The sequence below is a fragment of the Haliotis rubra genome, unplaced genomic scaffold (genome assembly GCF_003918875.1).
Source record: "Haliotis rubra isolate DU_JTF1 unplaced genomic scaffold, ASM391887v1 Scf61, whole genome shotgun sequence".
Lineage (NCBI taxonomy): Eukaryota > Metazoa > Mollusca > Gastropoda > Lepetellida > Haliotidae > Haliotis > Haliotis rubra.
Genome location: NW_025767313.1, coordinates 536830 through 557881, shown reverse-complemented (window position 1 = coordinate 557881; position 21052 = coordinate 536830). Strand labels below are relative to the sequence as shown.

The 21052-nt window shown below is 40.5% G+C and overlaps 2 protein-coding genes across 2 annotated transcripts; one reads left to right on the top strand and one right to left on the bottom strand.

Moving 5' to 3' along the window:
- Nucleotides 1-614: 614 nt before the first annotated feature.
- LOC124255771 (TWiK family of potassium channels protein 7-like) lies at nt 615-20433 on the bottom strand. The gene is made up of 3 exons (XM_046689684.1): nt 20267-20433; nt 4984-5564; nt 615-4129 (listed from the first exon to the last, which is right to left on the bottom strand). The coding sequence occupies exons 2-3, from the start codon at nt 5402-5404 to the stop codon at nt 3300-3302; spliced, it is 1251 nt and encodes a 416-aa protein (XP_046545640.1). The 5' UTR covers nt 5405-5564; nt 20267-20433; the 3' UTR covers nt 615-3299.
- On the top strand, nt 17857-19059 carry LOC124255846 (mucin-5B-like). Its single transcript, XM_046689791.1, has one exon. The coding sequence runs from the start codon at nt 17857-17859 to the stop codon at nt 19057-19059; it is 1203 nt and encodes a 400-aa protein (XP_046545747.1).
- Nucleotides 20434-21052: the final 619 nt, after the last annotated feature.

Below are 21052 nucleotides of genomic sequence, written 5' to 3'. Positions count from 1 at the left end.
TCGCCGTCAACACCAATCCTTTGTCTTTTACCCTTTTGTTCCACATCAGATCGTTTGTCTCTTAACGTTTCGCCGTCAACACCAATCCTTTGTCTCTGACCCTTTTGTTCCACATCAGATCGTTTGTCTCTTAACGTTTCGCCGTCAACACCAGGTCCTTTGTCACCTGACCTTGTACCATGTATACCAGATCCCTCGTCACTTAACCTTCGGGCCGTCCACACAGGATTGGCATCTCCGTCAAGTATAAACGATGGAAAGAGTCGCCTTAATGTAGTGATAATTAAGATCTTTTTATAAAGTTAGCACTGAAAAAAGAGCTTGTATTTGTTTGTACGATATTTTACCAATGTTAAGCTGCCAGATATCCAACAGAACGTATGGGACATATCTCGTGTTTTCCCTTCCCCAAAATACCCATGTGCCAGTAGATGATAGTGGAAATGGTTACCACCAACATTCATTCCGCTCACCAGTTACCTGGGACCTAGGATTGTTACCAAGGTTCCTGTTTTCCCGGCATGGTTGAGACAGAAGGCTGTCAGGGAAGACAACTCTTTGCCACAGTAAGCGGACTCAAAGGCGTGGCATCAAAAACAGCTTGACGTGACATGAAATGTTATATGAACTTTATTGTAACATTTGTACACACGTATCACAGACAGAAGAGGTTTGCGGAAAAGGCATAAAACCAGCATGGTTTGAGTCTCACAGATGCAACACCCACGGAGGCAAATACTGATCACACTGAAACAATCTAAACGAGGAATAAGTTATTATTATAAGTACAAAGCTTTTCTAAAACCGACGGTTTATGTAATTTATATCACGCCTTAACGGAATTTACTTTATGAATAATATAACGTCTTACCGACGATCCCGTTTTAAAATTCCATGTTCTCTTGTTAATGAGATCAGTATTACCTTTACACTCTATAAACCTTGTTTGGGTAACTACGTGTGGAAATAACAATGTCAGGGTGAAAAACAACTTATCTTTATGGGTTAGTCATCAACCCACTGTCAAAAACACAATTCTATTGTTAAATAACTAAGTAGAAGATGGACGTCATATACAATACCACACTGTGAGTGTAACGCATTAACGATTAACAGTAAAATCAGCAGTCTGCGACCCGGTATCATTATGATGTGTTGTTCAATAAGCAGTGAAAATATAAAAGAATACAGCCATCGTGGACACATTTACAGGGTACATGATCACTTTGTACAAGACTACTTACAGTACAGTCCAAAACATGTATTGAATAAAAATCAGATAAGTTAAACTGATTACAAACTTGTAACATATAAAACTAAATTCCCACTTTATCAGCATCATTTTGTTACTTGTTTGTCTTTTTCATGTGCCATGGGATATTTTTAACAATAACAATAATACCGTTATCTCCATGGTAACGTGATTATAAAACATTTACGTCAGATGTCATAATGAGCTTTCAGCACGATATACCACAAAATGATAGCAGTTATCTCCCTTTCCAGCAGTTTCAAAACGAGGCAAGCCTTCAAAATTGCATGACACGTGCATAGGAACGTACGAAGCAGTGAAGATAAAAGAAAAACGTTTCAATATGGACGGTTTTCTAAATATATGAAGAATTTGCAATTAAAAAATAGAGATCTCTTCTTTTAAAGTCTGTATTTTAAGGAATTCAAACAATGTATTACTTATGTACAGAGGCAAATATATATTATGCCACAATCTCATACAGTAGTTTGAAGATATACCTCTCTTACGATGTAAATAATATGTACATAAAACAGCCTAAGGAGTGGAATGTTTATCAGATAGCAAGCACGTGTTCTGTTATACCAGTAGAACAATCGGAGTCTTCCACTGACAGAGCATAATCACACCGCATTAATCACTTGTCCTTAAAGTATTGAAACAATACAATAATATATGAACACACGTTTCACCTGTAGTGTAGCTAGCTATTCAACAAGATAACAATTTATCTTAAAATGTAATGGAATATATCTTATGCACGTTTCTCGCAATGTAAAAAATACATAGAGCGTAACGAGCATAGTTAGTTCGAGGCACGGTCGGTTCAGAATACCATGACGTATTGCAAAGTTGTTACCATCATGGATATGTATTATTCGAAATCCAATATTTAATGCATAATTATGCCCGTATCCTCATACAAGACGTAATGTCAAGTACAAAGTTGAAATCTTAATCAAAGTTGATACTCTTATGTACTTAAGGACAAAACACATTTTCGATGTGACGAAACTAAGTTGGTCGTAACAAAACTGTGAACATTTCAAGTGTTTCTCGTAGCTACTTTATGTTCATCTCTTGATGCTGGCTTTTCTCGAGATCCGCTAGTATATATGCCTGAGCATCATTCGCTTGATGTTACTTGTGCATTACGAAACTGAGTATAACCGTTTCCACCACAATAAACAGCTGCCCTGAAGCCAAAGTGATATCAGAAACGGCGTCTTAGGTTATAAGGTTATTGTTTGGTGTTTTTCTCACCATTGCTTACTGTAGTATTCACTTACCTTTCACACAAAATTAAAAAAGTAATCAATATCGCATTAGGCATATCCCGTGAATGGACACACAACTAATAATGAAATGAAATCAATACAACATATTTACGAAAGGATGAACCCATGCCCTGCTCCTTCCCTCACTACACCTTGTAAGGTGTTTAATAAGTTCACACACTTTCCATTACAAATCTAAAATGCCTAAAAGATCTAACAAATATTTAATGAAAGAGGTTTTTTTATCGGTATACAAAACAGAGACGTACCGGGATGATTGTGGGAATAGGCTTACAGATCATAGATGATTATCAGCGGGAAACGTGACGTTCTCGTACTTTCCATTAAGTGCGACGTAATGAGTTGCATAGGAAAGAGCAGGGTATGGGGATTGACCCGAGACAGCTCACGTAAATTATAATTCCTTCCATCTGGTTTTATACACATTATGGACGGATAAGGGGCTTTGGGCGAACTCCAGTACATATCTCTGGATTTCTATTTCACAGATCTTCAATCACAAAAATGCTTTTCTGTCCAATCACTTAGACCACAGTTTCAGGCACATCGGACATTGTGCGGGTACTCGTTATCCTGCGCTTCTTGTCCAGTCAAAGAGATTCCCTTTGAGCCTCACAATGATTGTAAGGACAATAACGACCATCAAGCTGCTGTCCCGAGTACCGCTTTCAATGTAAAAAAGTTCTGAGATTTTGTCGAGAGCTGATGTATACAGCTACAGAAGAGTTTTCAGAGAAGGAAAGAGAGTATTAGTCTTCGTTCTTGTCCAGGATGCCAAGCTTCTCACCCACCCACTTGCATTTAGCAATGATCTCGTCTTGCATGAGCGAGAAACACATGGACAAGATGGCCATCCCGAACAGGACATAGATAGCGCCGAGAATTAGTTGCGCCTGTGCTTGTGGGTTCTCGAAGTCAGTTCCAGGAACGACGTCGCCAAAGCCGATGGTGCTGAGAGTGATGAAGCAGAAATAGGCAGACTGAAGCCAGTCCCAGCTTTCCCACAGGCCGAAGAGCACTGCCCCTCCGAAAATGTAGCCTCCGATGACGATCATTGTGATGGTGAGTGGGACAGTGATCTTCTTCTCATCCAAGTCATCGTCATCGTCGTCGCTGTCGTCGTCCAAGACTACGGGGTCATTCTTCATTGGCGGTGGGCGGTTCATGTGTTTAAGGTCGAGAGGAACAATCTTTACAGCCTTGCCCCCGGGACTTGGAACCCGTGACCCCGGTCGGCTGGTTTTGGACGGAGGCCTGCTCTTGTCATTGCCATTTGTGTCCGTACTGCCTGTCGGAGACTTGGTTGGGAGGCGAGAGAATTCATTAGATTTGTCCGTCTTCCATGCTGGGTCCTGATCTCCTCGCTGCATCGGTTTGATCTGGACGACTTTTGTCCTGGGATTCTTCTTGCGACGGCAGCATCCGCAGCAACAAATCTTTGCGTAGATGAAGCGGAAGATGTCGGCAAGGACGTCTCCGATGTTGGCGAGACACAGCAACATGAGTGGGATTCCAAGAACGGCATAGGCGATGCATACCAATCGGCCCCACACCGTCTTTGGAGCGATGTGACCATACCCTGAGCAGAAGAAAATTATAAATATTGCAGGCTCGCATGATAAATGTATTCCGTCTTAACGCTTTACATTCAAAACGTTATTCCGAGAATGAAAAATACGACATTGAAACTATATTGTAAAATATTTTACCATAAGCAAATATTTATGGGTATCTAGCTATTGACAACCATTCAAAACCACCACTTTAAAGTATATTTTGTTTAAATGACTAGTGTAAGTGATACTTTTAGCGAAATCATTGTATAAAAGTTAGCTAAGGTGCATAATATCGTTGTCTTATTAGTGGGTATATTAGCAGAGCGGTTTAGTGAGGACGGTAGGGATATATTTCTGTCCTTGTGCCTGTAGATCTCTGGAGCTTTCCCCGAATTTAAATATAATGGGCTTGCTCAAAATTCGACCTAAAATATTCCTATTCCATTTTAATCCAGTGTGCCTTTATGCCGGTTTCCTTTATGCCGGAGAAGCTATTCATGGACGGAGTTACTTTTGTACTTTAAACACCAGCATGAAAACCTAGGAGTAAGCTATTTTTTCCGACACAGTAATTAATGTACTCTCTAAAACCAAATTTCAGTTCGACATGGATTACCTGTCTGACTTAATATATTCTAGATTCCAGGGAAACTTAAGGAATAGAACTAATTATGGAATACACTGTTTATTTCCAGTACATGGCATTTACCATCCCAAAACCCACTCGCGTGATTAGCAGTATTTATCATTGATTTTGATTGCTAATTGTTACATAGTAACTTGTGTTATCCGAACGTTTACATCCATACTGGCTGAGAAAATGATGCATCTTTAACGTACATAAATATTTGGCCACTAAAATGAAACTCCGACTCACCAATGGTTGATATGACAGTAACAGAGAACATGAGAGCTCCGGGCCAGGACCATTGGTATGTCGGGCCATCAGGGAGGCCATAGTCTGAGCAGACTCGCCCGTCGTAGCCGATGGCGAGAGTGTTGTCCCGGAACGTCTCCAGCACACTGCGGATCTGGACCTCCATCAGGAGTCGATTGTTGTCGTTGGGAAAGCCGTAGTCGGAGAAGATCTTGAGGACGGAGTCGATAGTTTTATTTTCCATCGGTGTGTACTCGTTTCTTGATTCATAGCAGATTTGCTGCTCGTTGTTCTTCTCCAGATGCTCGAAGATAAAGCCTCCCGCCACACAGTACAATATCACCATGGCACATAACCCCACATGGGAGAACAGGAATTTCATGAACTTCTTGCAACATCCGTCCCTCTTTTTGGTACCCATCTTCACTGAGTTGTGGTGACCTTTATGTGAGACACAGCACGGGACAGCTCCCGGACACAGCCAATTTAACTACGTAATCCAACCGCTGAAAATACTTTACAGATAGTCAGTCCTTCATACTGTAACCCGCTACATCCAGACTTGAAAATTCCGATCAGACCTGAAGAAGAGAATACATTTGGTGACCTGTACAGCTAAACATCTTACGCTAAAGGAAATGTCCTGAATAATTTAAAATGCTGTACGCAGAAACAAGAGAATATCGATTCCGTTCCCTTGGAACCGTTTGTTCAGTTCCAATTTATCAAAGGATAAATATTTATTGTGAACCATCTTTCCATCAAGGCAAGCGAGACTTATATTGTTTAGGCCCGTGGCACGGGATAATGCAATCAATAGATGAGATCGAACGACGATATCTCACCATGGCAATAACAACACTAGAGGCCAAATGGCGACAATCAGAGTGGCAGCACACCACGAATACCGCCGAAGGTGGCCGAAGTTATACTTAGAGCGTTTCCGTTCTCCTTGTGTGTGAACCTGTGTAGGATTCAATAATGTCTTCATTAGGGGTGCGCGTGAATACACACGCTTATATTGTTTGTTGTAAATGTAGGATACGAACTAAGGGTTTAATACAGCTATAGGTCAAACAAAGAATCAAACACGTTCGCCATTCGTGTTGTTCTGGTAACAAATCCTTGACCTTCCGTTCGCTTTGTTCATGTCAGTGATTTTTACTTCTAGGAAGATGCAGAGGTGAGATAACGTGAAGAAAGTGTGTTTAGTATAGTTTGTCTTTTTATTCTTCTTCAGGTCTATTATGCAGTACGGTCGCCCCTGAAGTACATAGTATGTTGAGATAATATTTATGTCTGCCAACACTTGTATCATAACATATGTTTTATAATAAAAATGTACCTATTTATTTTGATTATATCATGATCAAATTAAATGAATGAAATAAATATGAATACACAATTCCATAAATGCATTGTACTAAACACTCTCAGGACTACTGGTAATTAAACGAACCACAATAGACCATGCATGTATTATGTCACAGTGATGATTGTGTCACAGGAGTAGGATTCAACCAAACAACAAACCATAGCAATCTGATCACTTTTTTCACATTGTTTGTGTCAATACATAGCAGAAGTCCAGTCTGATTATATTTGGGTATGACAAAAACTTCGGAAAACCGAAAACAATATAAATACATGGTCTCTTGGTCAACATAAATAAAGGTCTCTTTATTTGTTTAACATAGAAAGACATAGATACAGGATTTCGAATAAAAGATAAAAAATGCAGGATTACTTGGACTATCTATTTCTGTAAGTACACTGTATGTATTTCATACTGGTAGAGACAGGTCAGTATTTAAAATTTCTTGTTCAGATTTGCTGGTAAAAGTACACACATTCTGGTAGTGGATACACATGACATCACGTTTGTGTTTGTAATCTATAGGTAGAAACAGCCGGGCAGACAAGATGAAGTAATGTCGTGTCTAATGTTTCTCTTTACACGTAATGTGTGTGTATGGGAAGCTCATAACTTGGACACAAAGTCGCTGTCTGTTTTAACATTTGAATCAGTAGTTCATAAACGTAATTATAGATAATCTAGATGTAGATTTTGTCAGTATAAAATATTCTATTATATGGGACCGTTCATCAGATATGGCTGGAGTGTGGTAATGATGATTTTATGGGGGTGGGGTGGGTGGGACATCAATCTCTTACACATGTACGAGGGGGGTAATCAATTTTGCACACATGTACTGGTGGTGGAGGAGGTGGTGGTGGTGGTGGTGTGTGTATGTGTGTGTGTGTGTGTGTGTGTGTTGGGGGGTTTCAGCAATCTTGTAATTTAAAATTATGCTTAAAATTATGGGAGGTAGGTGGTAACATAACATGAAGGTGTGGGGGTGGAGGTGTCACTTACTTTGTACATAAATTTTAGGGGGGTCATTCACATTGTACATGCTTCTCCATAAAAAAGCATCACCCCCTAGCCATAAATTATGAACAGTCCCTGAACATGTATCTCACAGAAGGTAACCCCATAGAAAAGCCTGATACTAAAAAGATATGTAATATATTTTCTATATTCGCCAAGAAAATATCGAACTTTGACCGCAACCCGACATTGCAAGTCAAAACCGGACCCGCTTATGTTATATTTTAAAATTTAAAGGCAGGGATACTCTCTGACATGCATTACCCTGTGCTGAAAGATATGGGTGGACCAGTGTATATAAGAAGGGCTCCACATTGCAGCACAGTACAGTACATGTAAAAGGAACAGGCAGACAAGGAGATTGGCAATGTGTACTAGAAAGGGGCGGCAGTGTTTGTGGGGCTCACAGGTTTACTCCCATAATGCTACATCCCATTTGAACTACATCCCAAATGAGTTTTTATGTTAAAATAGTATTGTTGTAGACTGCAACCCAGGACCTCGATGCAGTTGGCTACTTATTGAAGCTGGCCTAAACTAGTTCGACATGGATTAGACTGAACACTGAGGATGAAAGTGACACTAAACTATCACACTAAATATTTAAGCCTATCTATAGATGAACTATCTCTACATCTACATAAAACTCCACACTTTATCTGCACAAGATCTTTCGCCGGGCAACGGTTCTTCAGGTGTACTATGAAAAGTAAGTCATAGGCGACGCATAACGGTAGTATCTATGTCATCATCATGCTATAACGTTAGTGACAATATGTAATATGTAATAGATATATAAGAAATATCTTCTTAGGGAGTTGAAAATGTTGTTCATAAAGCAGTAAAAGTCACAAGAGAGACACTTAAACCAAAAGAAACAAACACAGAGATGGACATTCTTCCATTTGTTCGTACCTACAATCCTAATAACTACACAGTTATGCCCATTATAAAAGCAAATCTGCCAATTTTGTATAAAAGTGATACTATGAAAAAAGGTTTATCAGTCAGTGTAACAAAATGTTAAACATTTCGATGCAGAACTTGTTCAATCATAACTGAAGACTGCAAATTTACATTTTGTGAAGGCAAACTATTTACTGTCAAAACCAACATGAACTGCCGCAGCAAAATATGTTATATATGTTTTATTTGTTTTGTGTTGGGCAAATCCATTAAGCAGACGCAGGTGACAGCATGTAGTGAATCTGTGCACTGGACCATAACATGTGTTGTTTTAAGCTGTAGTTCTTATGGGAGGACACCGGCTCACCAGACGTGAAAGCAAAAATGTGTGATTTTAAAGAAATCTGCTTTAAATCAACGCGAAAGCCTATTATTTCTTTACAAAAAGGAGAACATAGGCTTTTGGATATACTTCCAACTATACCCTAGCCGTTTGATTAATCACATATAAACTGGTAGCAAAATAAGACAATTGACTTCAAGAAACAACATGAAATCGGATCACTGGTTGTCTTGGAAACGTTGACGTCGATATTTCAAAGGAATTTGAGATGGATGAAAAATTTATACAGATTAAAATTTGAAGCGAGAGAAGGGCATGCTGCTTGTTTAACATTAACTGACTGACTGACTGACGCCCAACAACCTCTGTATAAGTAGTAGAAGGAAACATCATTTATCCCACGTCCCCATATTAGATCAGGTGATTTTGTAGTGTCGTGTAACACTTCTACGTGTGTCCAGGTTGAATACTTGCAGCGAGAAATATTTGTCATCGGTTTTGTTGAAAAGAGGATTATTCTGCAGTTTTAGAACAGAGCTCGTAATATGACAAAACATAATATGACGCAAACCAAGTTTAAAAAACGTCATCGCAGTTGTACATTTGTCCTAAGGATGGTATTAATAAAGTGTTGAACCATTTAGATATCGATTGCTACTGAACAAGTGTGAAACTGTAGTGTCTCTGTGACTATTACTGAAACAAAATACAATAGGCTTGATGAGTGCAAGTGCATGTTATTAGGCAACATAAACGAGTAGAAAAAACATAAAACTCCCTCTCCCCAACTCTCTCTGTGTGTAAAAACTCCCTGATCCTACGCGCATTCTCTCTCTATCCCTCTCTCCCCCTGCGCCCCCTCCCTGCGGCCCCTCTCTCCCTCTCCCTCTGTCTCCCTCCTCCCTCCCCTCTCCTCTCTCTCTCTCTCTCTCTCTCTCTCTCTGTGCTATGGGTATTAAACGCTGACGCACTTCTCCCTCTCTCTCCCTCTCTCTCTGAACCGGGGTAATGTATTCTTACTGGCAAAAGAAATGTATCAATTGAAAGTGAAGCTAAACAACTTAAATAACCAACGTCAAACACATCTTAACGATATGATGATGTTTACTTTCTTCTGTCCTTGGAAACATGCCGTCTTGTTTTCCAGGTCTGGTCTACCTGACATTGATAGATGCTATGTAGTGTTCGTTGGCAGGACGTTGCTGCCTTTAAGTCGTCTTTACAAAAATGATTTAAACGTCGATGGTACTCACACATCTTTCTTAGGGCATGTCTCTTGATCGGTGTACATCGTCCATGTTGAAACACAGTAAGCTTACAAGTATAGAAGGACATTTACTACCATCAGCTAGGCAATGGTATGTCACCGTGGGCCTAAACATAGCAACAGAACGCAACATAAAATACAGTCTGTCGCGGACCGGGCTTGTAATCCATAATTAATATTCATATCACATCCTTGCTGTACAGATATGTGGGATTCAGTATTGACGTTTTGGTTTTACTCACAGAAAGAAGATGGAGACCATGGATGATGCTGATGTAGGATTAGCTTCAAATGAATTCTTATTCTGATTTGTTTTCAGGTGGCACGATGGCTATTTTGTTTGTTATTTTCAGATGCCATATTTTATGATACAATGGTATGTAAATTAACTAAACTATACGAATTATAGTCATTGTCGAATACTTGTCATGTCACTTGTCACCTTACTGTAGCTGTAAAGGACGGAGAATATGTCAGAAACACACTTGTTCTTTGTAAAGCTGCTTGTTAAGCGATACCAACACTCAAAACGAGTTCGTTTTGGAACGTTCAATTTTGTCTGGAAAGATACTACTTTTTTAAACTGGAAGTTTTATCTAATCTTAACATGGTTGTATCTCTTGGCAAGCTAACATGTTTTTGTCGATACGTTAATTTACATTACTTCGCACTGGTCATTTTTGTCCTTTTCCCTTTTGACTTCACACAAAACTGAGCGTTGTTTTCAAGTACTACACACGTTACCGTTCAGTCTCGACTGACGTAGCCTTGCTCCAAGGCTGTACTCATTGCTAAGCCCATGGATGTATAGTATTTCTAGCGTTTAAAGGGGCAAGTCTAGATAGGCGGACCAGTCTGTTATTTATATATTTTTAAAATAAATTGTCATTTAAACTATTAATTATTACCTTAGAGACCTGTGCACGTCTAGGACTGACTTTACAGTGGTGTATCTGGCTCCTAATTTAAACATTTTTTAAATGATACTCCTTTAGACTACAGTTCTTTTGTGGTTCTTTGTCAGTAAAGGCACAATGTGTTATGAATGTATCTGGCTTTTAAGTAGAATCGGTATAAGGCGACGGATATAAAGTATTCAACGTCCAATGTCTCTGTGAAACTACCAATGGGTGTACCAGACGGAGTTCGTCACTGATCGGTAACACAAGACGCTTTTGAAGGTCATATCTTAACGTTTAGTAAATACGAGACTTTAAAACCTCCACATTGCTCTTTGACATTTTAACTTTCAATTTGTTACCTTGACGACGTCATTAAATATGAATAACAGCTGAAATGCCGACTGGGACTTTGCTGCTATGGAACAACGGAAATACGAAGACTTGGCCTACTTGTTCAATTAATTGTTTACTGTTGTTTCAACATCTCACTCATAATGACGTCATTTTGACACTCGGTTTAACAGCGCTTTGTACCAATATTCCAGCAACATCACGTCGGGGACACCAGAAATGGGTTTCACACATTGTACCCGTGTAGGGAATCGAAGCCGGACCATGACAATACTGGTAATGATTATGGAAAAGGAAGTTTCGCTTTACACTGCAGAGTCGCCATAGATCCGTGTTTGATGGTGGGAATAGGTATTACTGGCGATATTACATGCATGAACTCACAACAAGTGACGTGCAGTGAACGTGGGGGTCGCAGTCTCACAGCAAATATTAATGACAGGAGTAAAGCGTGTATTTTCAAATTGTCTGACCTGAACTGGTAAACAGACGCCAGACATTTGCAAAAGCGATTTTAACCACCGCGAGCACCAATGCACTTGTCGTTTAATCAATGCCGTCATTCTTTTGATGACGTCATTGAAATTCCGGTGCCACTCGTACCTCAGTTCTGTTTCAAGCTGCTGTCATTTCTGTTGTGGATGTTGACGTCATCTGATCGGACGAGCAACCCTTGCAGTCGCGCTCTAAGAGAATTCAACGTTGCTGTTGGCGGAGGAATGGTACAACCAGGGATTGAATAACGTCAGCCTGTAAACTGGTCTTTCAGTTTGCCACGGATGATGACACATTTTGGTCATTGTATGCCATAAATTCCTCGCCCAACGGGCACCCCACCGCCTATGTATTGATGCACTTTCAGTTTGCCACGGATGATGACACATTTTGGTCATTGGTTGCCATAAATTCCTCGCCCAACGGTTACCCCACCGCCTATGTATTGATGCACTTTCAGTTTGCCACGGATGATGACACATTTTGGTCATTGGTTGCCATAAATTCCTCGCCCAACGGTTACCCCACCGCCTATGTATTGATGCACTTTCAGTTTGCCACGGATGATGACACATTTTGGTCATTGGTTGATATAAATTGCTCGCCAAACGGTTACCCCACCGCCTATGTATTGATGTACTTTCAGTTTGCCACGGATGATGACACATTTTGGTCATGGGTTGCTATAAATTCCTCGCCCAACGGGTACCCCACCGCCTATGTACTGATGCACTTTCAGTTTGCCACGGATGATGACACATTTTGGTCATTGGTTGCCATGAATTCCTCGTCGAACGGTTACCCCCACCGCTTATATATTGATACACTTGCTGACTATAGCTTGGCACCAGCCTTAACCTATCAACACCACCAAAACCACTTTCTAACAGTCACTGATATACCAGACTTGCTTTACCCATGCCTGGTCGGAACCGTACACAGACACCAGACATTTGCAACAGCGATTATGACCTTATGATCGCCTTATGACTCCTTGAACGTTACAGACATTCGCCGTATAGCCTAGGACCGATTGTGGATAAAAGAAATGCAAGAGGCATTTTTTAGTAGTATTCGGCCAGTCTATCTGTAACGTTCAAGGATTCCGTCGACGTTGTCCTGTACAGTTGTCTTACTATCTGTTTGTAGTTGAACGCCCTTTCCCATATTCGTTCGGCCCTTTTCTGTCTCTTTGTTGTGCAGTTAAACGTGGCCACTTTAATATTACATTGAGGAGTGTAGATTGACTCGCACTTTGGAAAGATTGTAGTCACGATGTAACATAATATATGGTAAGAGTTACAAAGAGCTGACTGATTGTCTTTTCTCAATACCATGGATAACTAGATACTACAATCTGATCGGCAATATTTAATGCTGCTCAATATTCATTCAACAGGAAGTTCATATAAATCGTGGGAAGTTGTCAATGCAACTTTGTCACTGTTTGACGGTACCATGTCGTCGTCAGTATTCAGGAGATACCGCGGTGGTACAGGAGATTCAGACCGTCACAGAATACATTATAACCCGATTTCCATCTCATAATCCAATCAAACGGATTTAATATTCAACGGATATTCTTTTATGGCTTATATCCGAACGACCGTTCCATATATCTCAGACATACATTCAGGTAATTACTGCAAAAGTTTCATAAGAAAACACGGACAAACTACACTATATTATAAGGAGCTCCCGTTCAATAAAAACAGTTTCACATTGTCATGATCTTTACAGACTCGAAGAGAAAAGAAAACAATAAAATATTGATGGTTGACTTGACAACCAGTAAACAGTGTCACAGTGGAGAGAGAAGAGACATACTGCATAGCGATTCAGTGGAACTGAAAGAATAGGTTTGGTGTTTTTCTGCGAGGAAATAACGTTTTATTGTTATGCACGTCACTGGAGAATTTGTCTGGTGATACACTCCAAGAAACAACGCTTTAAGTATTAATATTAACGTCATATTGCTTAAATGTAGACACGTGTTTTGCGTGTATCTAAGATGATGAAATCTGAAACCTCGATAATTCCTACCAGCGGACATTCCCCCGTCAGTTAAAGTTAACGGGTTTTATCATCCTCATGGTTATGCAAAGTATGAATCAGACTCCGATATTGGTGTAACATTATAGCATGTCGAACTCGAAGGGATGCTAATATAATAACTGTTGATATAACCGGAAATTCGAATAAAGAGATGTAACCAAGTATCTACTAGTTTATGCGTACAGTTATTTGTCTACTGGATCGACACATGCCTGTCATCATGGCTTGATACACTAACATCAAGCTTCACATTAACAATGCAGGTGAACCGTGAAGATCCGAGTTAGAATTGATCTTCAGTAACCCATGTTTGTCGTAAGAGGCGAATAACGGGATCGGGTGGTCAGGCTCGCTGACTTGGTTGACACATGTCATCGTATCCTAATTGCGTAGATCGATGTTCATGATGTTGATCAGTGGATTGCCTGTTCCAGACTCGATTATTTACAGACCACCGCCATATGGCTGGAAGATTGCTGAGTGCTGCGTAAAACTAAACTCACTCACTCACTACAATGCAGGTGTTCATTCATTCCAGGTGACCCGGACACCATCCCTGCTGGTATTTTCCACTCATCTACCCCTACATCATGCGGTTACATATCTTCGACACATATTGTGTATACGTTGTCGTGTCTGATGCGCTACAACTACACATGAAAGGCTCCACAGGACATAAAGTACCCAAACATTGCCGTATAATTCATGATATGCAACAAATTTGTTAATCAGACGCTTTTGTACCTGTGTATTTCCTGGCTGAATCAGCAGCGTGACGTGGGCCTAGGTTTTGTGACAAGAGGCTTGGATACGCATTTTGTAGGACCTTTTGTCAAACTGATAATAGAATTCCAGTTTTATTTGTTCACCTAGCTAGAAATTAACAGTGTAACAAATGCTAGAGGCTTGCCGTTCACGTTCCCCTGGTAAATTATTTCTATGAAATACACATCACAACACGCATCCACCAATTATCGGCGAGAACTGGACATCAAGAATAAATTGAATCATTAAAAACAGGTGACAATATGACAAAAGGTTCGAAGTATCTAATCAAGGTAAAAGCATCGTTAGGCTGAGTAAAACATTGATTTATTGTTGCAGTATTTCAGGTTAGGAAGGTTTATATAATCACGGTTTTAAACATTTGTGAACTTTTCAAAGATATATTTTCCTTTCCTTTTTGTGTGTCATATTGGTCTTTATTTGCCACTTGTTTTCGAACCATAATTTACCCTAAAGTAGAACCGTTGGTGGTTTATGGGAGCAAATGACTTGCAAGTTTCTTTTGGAAATCACGTGGATATTATTTATGTTTATGACAGGTCTGTCATGTACAAGACAACACCTACTGACCTACTTAACTAAGTGCAATAAAAGATCATGGACATTATAGTTTTTTGCTCTCATGATTACTTCTCAGGCGCGCCAGACATCTTCTTTATTGGTGTGCTAAAACCATTTCCGTCCACTTCATTTGGCACTTACGCGCTATAGCCGAGCTGCAAGGATAGAACTGCCCCATTATAACATTGCTACCTTTACTTTGTAAGAAAACTGTATATTAAATAACTTGTGCAAATAAGGTTTGAATTCCATAATATCAACTGAGTTGTTCATATTCCAAACATATCATTTTACAAGTGTGTGAAATATAACTGTGATCTACAACATCAAACTCCGCCGACGTCAGATTATAACCAGTCGCAATTATCCCAACCCGAAACTGCTTTTTATCGAAAGTCGAAGTAGCAGTGAAAGTCATACGAATGGATCACTGAACCTCAGGTTTTCGCGAAATGGTGATCATGTCCTGCCCTACCGGAATCAGGCGCCACTCACGCAACCCGCTCCCAGCCCCACCTCTTCCTCCGCCTAAGTGTATGTAGCAATAAACATCAATAGCATAAAAGAGTAAAGCAGCAGGTGAGATAGTACAGTAATAAACAACACTCCCAATGTGGTGAAAATTGCTGAATCGAGACGTTACACATTGAACTATGTGTTCGCTAATAAAATGCGGTGTAATGCGATGTGGCTTTCCCCTCTTCTACATCACAAGGTAGGACAGTAACACTGTTCGTGGATACAAGTCAGGGATCCTTATTATCAAGGATCATACGCGAAGGAATCTAGGATTCGAACCCACGATCAGGGGTCTTGATGTGTCTTAGGCTTCTGCAAACCCGTTTCTAAGACCAACTGGGTCAACTACCAAACGCCACACCCAACACTTTGCCACACACCCACCCCACACCCCCAACACAGATCATACACACCCTCCCCACTCCCTAAAAACACAAACACACGCTCCCCACCCCACTCCCCTAACATGACCCACCCGTCCACCTCCTAGGAATAGTTTCACTCGTAATATACGGCAATTTGTTTGATTGACGGCTTTATTTAATCTTTTAATAATTTGATTGAACGTTTGGTGTATTTAAAATAATCTGTTTAAGTCTTTATCATCAATATAATTTCAGTTATGAATGATTTGTCCTCTTACACGGTGGCGAAGGTGAAAGATATCCATCTTATGTATGAGGACATTTCTACAGTCTTATTGTGATATAATTCACAGACAACAAGTTACAGGGCAATTACTGGCAATCAATACCCCACTTTAATATTTTTCGTGCAGGGAGGTCTCGGGCTAGCTACATGCACAATCGATCATTAGAACATCCGGTTGATTGAATGTGGGATTGATTAATGTCAGATCATTAGGTTGTTTGGATTAGTCTTTTGGAATGATGTATATTAACAGTGCTGAGATAGGCTGTGAACTGCGGGGCAGCAACATAAACTGTTATAGAGGAAGTAAGGCCTGCAGCTCAAGTAGGCCTTGCTTCAGGCTGGACGTGGTAAATACACATTTTGTTAGTGAAGTAACACAGGTGATACCCCGGTTGACTACTTCTCAAGGAGCAGAAGCTAGTCTAAGGAGCTGACGGGGCATCGAGCAGTTCGTGCTGGTTGGCTGGCTGTTGGTTAGCGCCGCACTCAGCAGTATTCCAGCTATATGGCGGCGATCTATAAATAATCGAGTCTGGACCAGACAATCTAGTGATCAACAGCATGGGATACCATAGCATGTGTCAACCAGGTCAGCAAGCCTGACCGCCCGATCACGGTATTTGCCTCTTACGACAAGCATGGGTTACTAAAGACCAATTCTCATACCCCCCTTCACACTTGAGCCGGAATGCTGTCGGAATGAAACTTCCTGGAGATTCCTGGAAATTCGAACTGCATTCTAAAACTTCTTACTGCATTCCAAATGCATTCCAGCTATTCGGGTCAATTCTTGTAACATGCCAGAATGTTTTGAACATGTTCAAAACTTTCGAGGCACATTCGAAGTGGAAAGATTTCGAACGGCATTTGAAGTGCATTCTCACTGCATTCTAAGTATTCTTACTGCATTTTAACTGCATTCTACGTATTCTTACTGCATTCTATGTATTCTGAACGTATTCGAGGGAGAATGGAAAAGGCAAGCCACTTCAAATCCTGTCAGAATGTCCTCGAATGCACCTCGAATGTATCTCGATTGCTGCTGGAATTCAGGTGGAATATTCTTCAAATGTATCGGAATATTTCGATTGCAGTTGGAATACAGCTCGAATGTACCTCGAATACACCTCGAATACAGTCAGAACGCCCCGAATGCTCTTCAAATGAGCCATGACGTCATCAGAGCACCGCCGAATCGCATAAAAACGTGGCCACCTGTCACTGAAACGTCAGATAGCATTTAGGAGGTGCAATCTGACAATCTTGCAAAAATTGTTTATTTTGACATTCTGTCCTGAATGCCGTTCGAATTTTGGAAATATGTTTTTTTCTGGCTGATTCTCCTTGAATCCTGTCAATTCGAAATAAGTGTGAAGGAGCCTTTACCCGGATCTTTACGGGTAGTTCGTGCTGATTGTTTGTTGAGCGACCATCCATACTTCAAATCTCTTGTTCGTCTACTGGTCCCAGATAGTATTTACATTCACCGCATCTATATCCTACTCTAACTACTGCAGCTTAACCCCCATACTTTCACCTCTATCACAGCTACACCTATATCCCAGCACCAATGCAATATCTGCATATGCACACTACCTCTCCTCTACAACTACTGCAGCTGCACCTATACACGACATCATCCATGACCACTACAGCTGCACCTACACACTGCATCACCGCAACAGCTACACCTACACACTACATCACCGCAACAGCTACACCTACACACTACATCACCACAACAGCTACACCTAAACACTGTATCACCGCAACAGCTACACCTACACACTACATCACCACAACAGCTATACATACACCACAACAGCTTCACATATACACTACATCACCGCAACAGCTACACCTACATACTACATCACCGCAACAGCTTCACATATACACTACATCATCCGCAACAGCTACACCTACATACTACATCACTGCAACAGCTACACCTACATACTACATCACCGCAACAGCTACACATATACACTGCATCACCACAACAGCTACACCTACACACTACATCACCGCAACAGCTACACCTACATACTACATCACCGCAACAGCTACACATACACACTACATCACCGCAACAGCTACACCTACACACTGCATCACCACAACAGCTACACCTACATACTACATCACCACAACAGCTACACCTACATACTACATCACCACAACAGGAACACCTACACACTTCATCACCGCAACAGCTTCACATATACACTGCATCACCGCAACAGCTACACCTACATTCTACATCACCACAACAGATACACACTACATCACCGCAACAGCTACACCTACACACTACATCACCGCAACAGCTACACCTACATACTACATCACTGCAACAGCTACACCTACATACTACATCACCGCAACAGCTACACATATGGACTACATCACCTCAACAGCTACACATACACACTACATCACTGCAACAGCTTCACATATACACTACATCACCGCAACAGCTACACCTACATACTACATCAATGCAACAGCTACACATACACACTGCAACACCGCAACAGCTACACATATACACTACATCATCACAACAGCTACCCCTACATACTACATCACTGCAACAGCTACACCTACATACTACATCACCGCACGCTACACATATGGACTACATCACCACAACAGCTACACACTGCATCACCGCAACAGCTACACCTACATACTACATCACCGCAACAACTACACATATGGACTACATCACCGCAACAGCTACACATATACACTACATCACCACAACAGCTACACATATACACTACATCACTGCAACAGCTACACCTACATCCTACAGCTACACTACCATCCCCACGTTTAGATACACATACACTCTACCGTTACCGCTCCAGTGGAGCTGCTGTACAGTGATGTCACCTTCCTCGCAAAAGTGGCGCCACCCATAGCGAACTTGAGGCGCCAACATTGTACAACATCACGTCAGTGTAGGCACAGTGTGCACATTTTGAAGTGTATGTTGTACTCATGTGACAAATGTTCCATATGACTGCCCCTAGCACATTGACAAAGAAGCAATGTAGTTCAAAAGTTCTATGTTACGATGAACATATCGAATATTACAACTATAACACTTTATGTCCTCGTATCCAAAACAATTCTTTTGTCACAATTGTTACATCTGGTGGTTTCAGATACCCCGCAATCAGCTGAAAGCACCACTTCTAACGCCAACAATGCATAACATCACCATGTCTTAAAGTCATCTATGCGTTTTCTGAAAATAGTTAATGTTTCCTTGTAATAGGGTTACGAGATACATTTATGTACAGTAGGGATTGAGCCATATACTAGAATTGATTGAAGAAATAAAGATCAATACAAAATTTCTGTCCAAGCAAAAAATAAACAATAGACTTAAGTTTTTATCCACTGAACAATTCTCTATTCAAATCCTATTGGAGTGTTTTCGAAGTAGTAGTGCGAAGTTCACGACAAGGTATAAATATAAATGTAAAGTTTTCACAATATACCAATACATCTGTTCTCTGCGAAGTATGACGTCATATTTTAAACAGGTATGATTGGTGGTCTCCATCCAGGACAAGATGAGAATGAGACATCCTCAAAGGGATACATGGCAAGAACATCTAATGTATTCAAGATGGATTCTAACACAACCAAACCTTTCTGCTGACATTTTACAGAAGCTGCCAATGTATACTATATATTTAGTAAGAAACGTCCACAGGTATGGGTAAAAAGATGCTGGAACTACATATCATATACAGGTGGAATTTAGTTCGTATCATGACTATTGTCACTGACACAAAATTTTCTATGACGTATCATAATTTTCTTAAAAAACAAAAACAATTCAAAAATATTTTGTGGGGAAAAATTCAAGTATTTGATACTTTCAGTACTTTTAGCGAATCACAGAAACGGTTAACCAGAACGAACCTATTGGTTATCGTATGAAAATGCGCCATTACAATGAGTCTACCCGTAATCTAAAAGTACATGACCAATATATATATACATGAATATATTCCTTTGATTATACTTACCAAATGTTCTACAACGAAGTCCTTCCCCAAATTTTATAAAATCACAGGGTTGTTGCTGGTTCCCCTGCGAAAGTCCACCCTCTCTAATACTGTGTTACCGGGGTAGCTGGCATGCGCCTTCCTCGATGTTGCTGCCGCCGACAAGCGAGCTCGACTCGGTCGCCTTGGTGCCGACGACGTCACCAGATGTATCGATTCCAAAGACCGGTTCCCACAATTGACAAACAATCATCAAGGCTCTCATCTACCCAAAACTAATGTCCCAGGGGAAAGTTTGCATTAAAAGCAGGCATTTAAGAGAAAGTGTGTTTCTCAGGGTAGGGTTGAAATAACCTGTAGCTTGGACACCTGAAGATTTGTTGGTTGCATTTTATCATTTAATCGATTTTTTGGAATTGTCAGCCATTTTCATCTTGCATAGACGTGGCAGGTATAGAGAGTGTTTCCAGTGTACCAGCACTGCTGCTATCTACGGCAGAAGCTGAATACTTTGTATCGATGATCATGGGACATTCTGTTACAGGAGTCATGTAATCTGCGTCACTTATAGATGGTGTAGTATTAACAGACACACAATAGTTGTAACACGTAAACCCCAGATATTAGACTACCGAGATCTACGTAACCTACCTATATATTACTTAACATGGACTTACACTGTGAGCTGTTATGAAAAATACTTAAAAAACAGTAAAAACATAATACATGTCAAAAGGTGTTGTCGTTATATGTCTGCTTCAAAAACAAATCGAGTGTTTGGGTGTGGTTATTGTCTCTAGGTACGAG

Excerpts from the sequence above, each read along its gene's own strand:
- LOC124255771 (XM_046689684.1), bottom strand. The coding sequence starts at position 5,404 with ATGGGTACCAAAAAGAGGGACGGATGTTGCAAGAAGTTCATGAAATTC. Across the intron at positions 4,130-4,983 it reads TACTGTCATATCAACCATTG|GGTATGGTCACATCGCTCCA; the intron begins GTGAGTCGGAGT and ends TCTTCTGCTCAG.
- LOC124255846 (XM_046689791.1), top strand. The coding sequence starts at position 17,857 with ATGACCACTACAGCTGCACCTACACACTGCATCACCGCAACAGCTACA.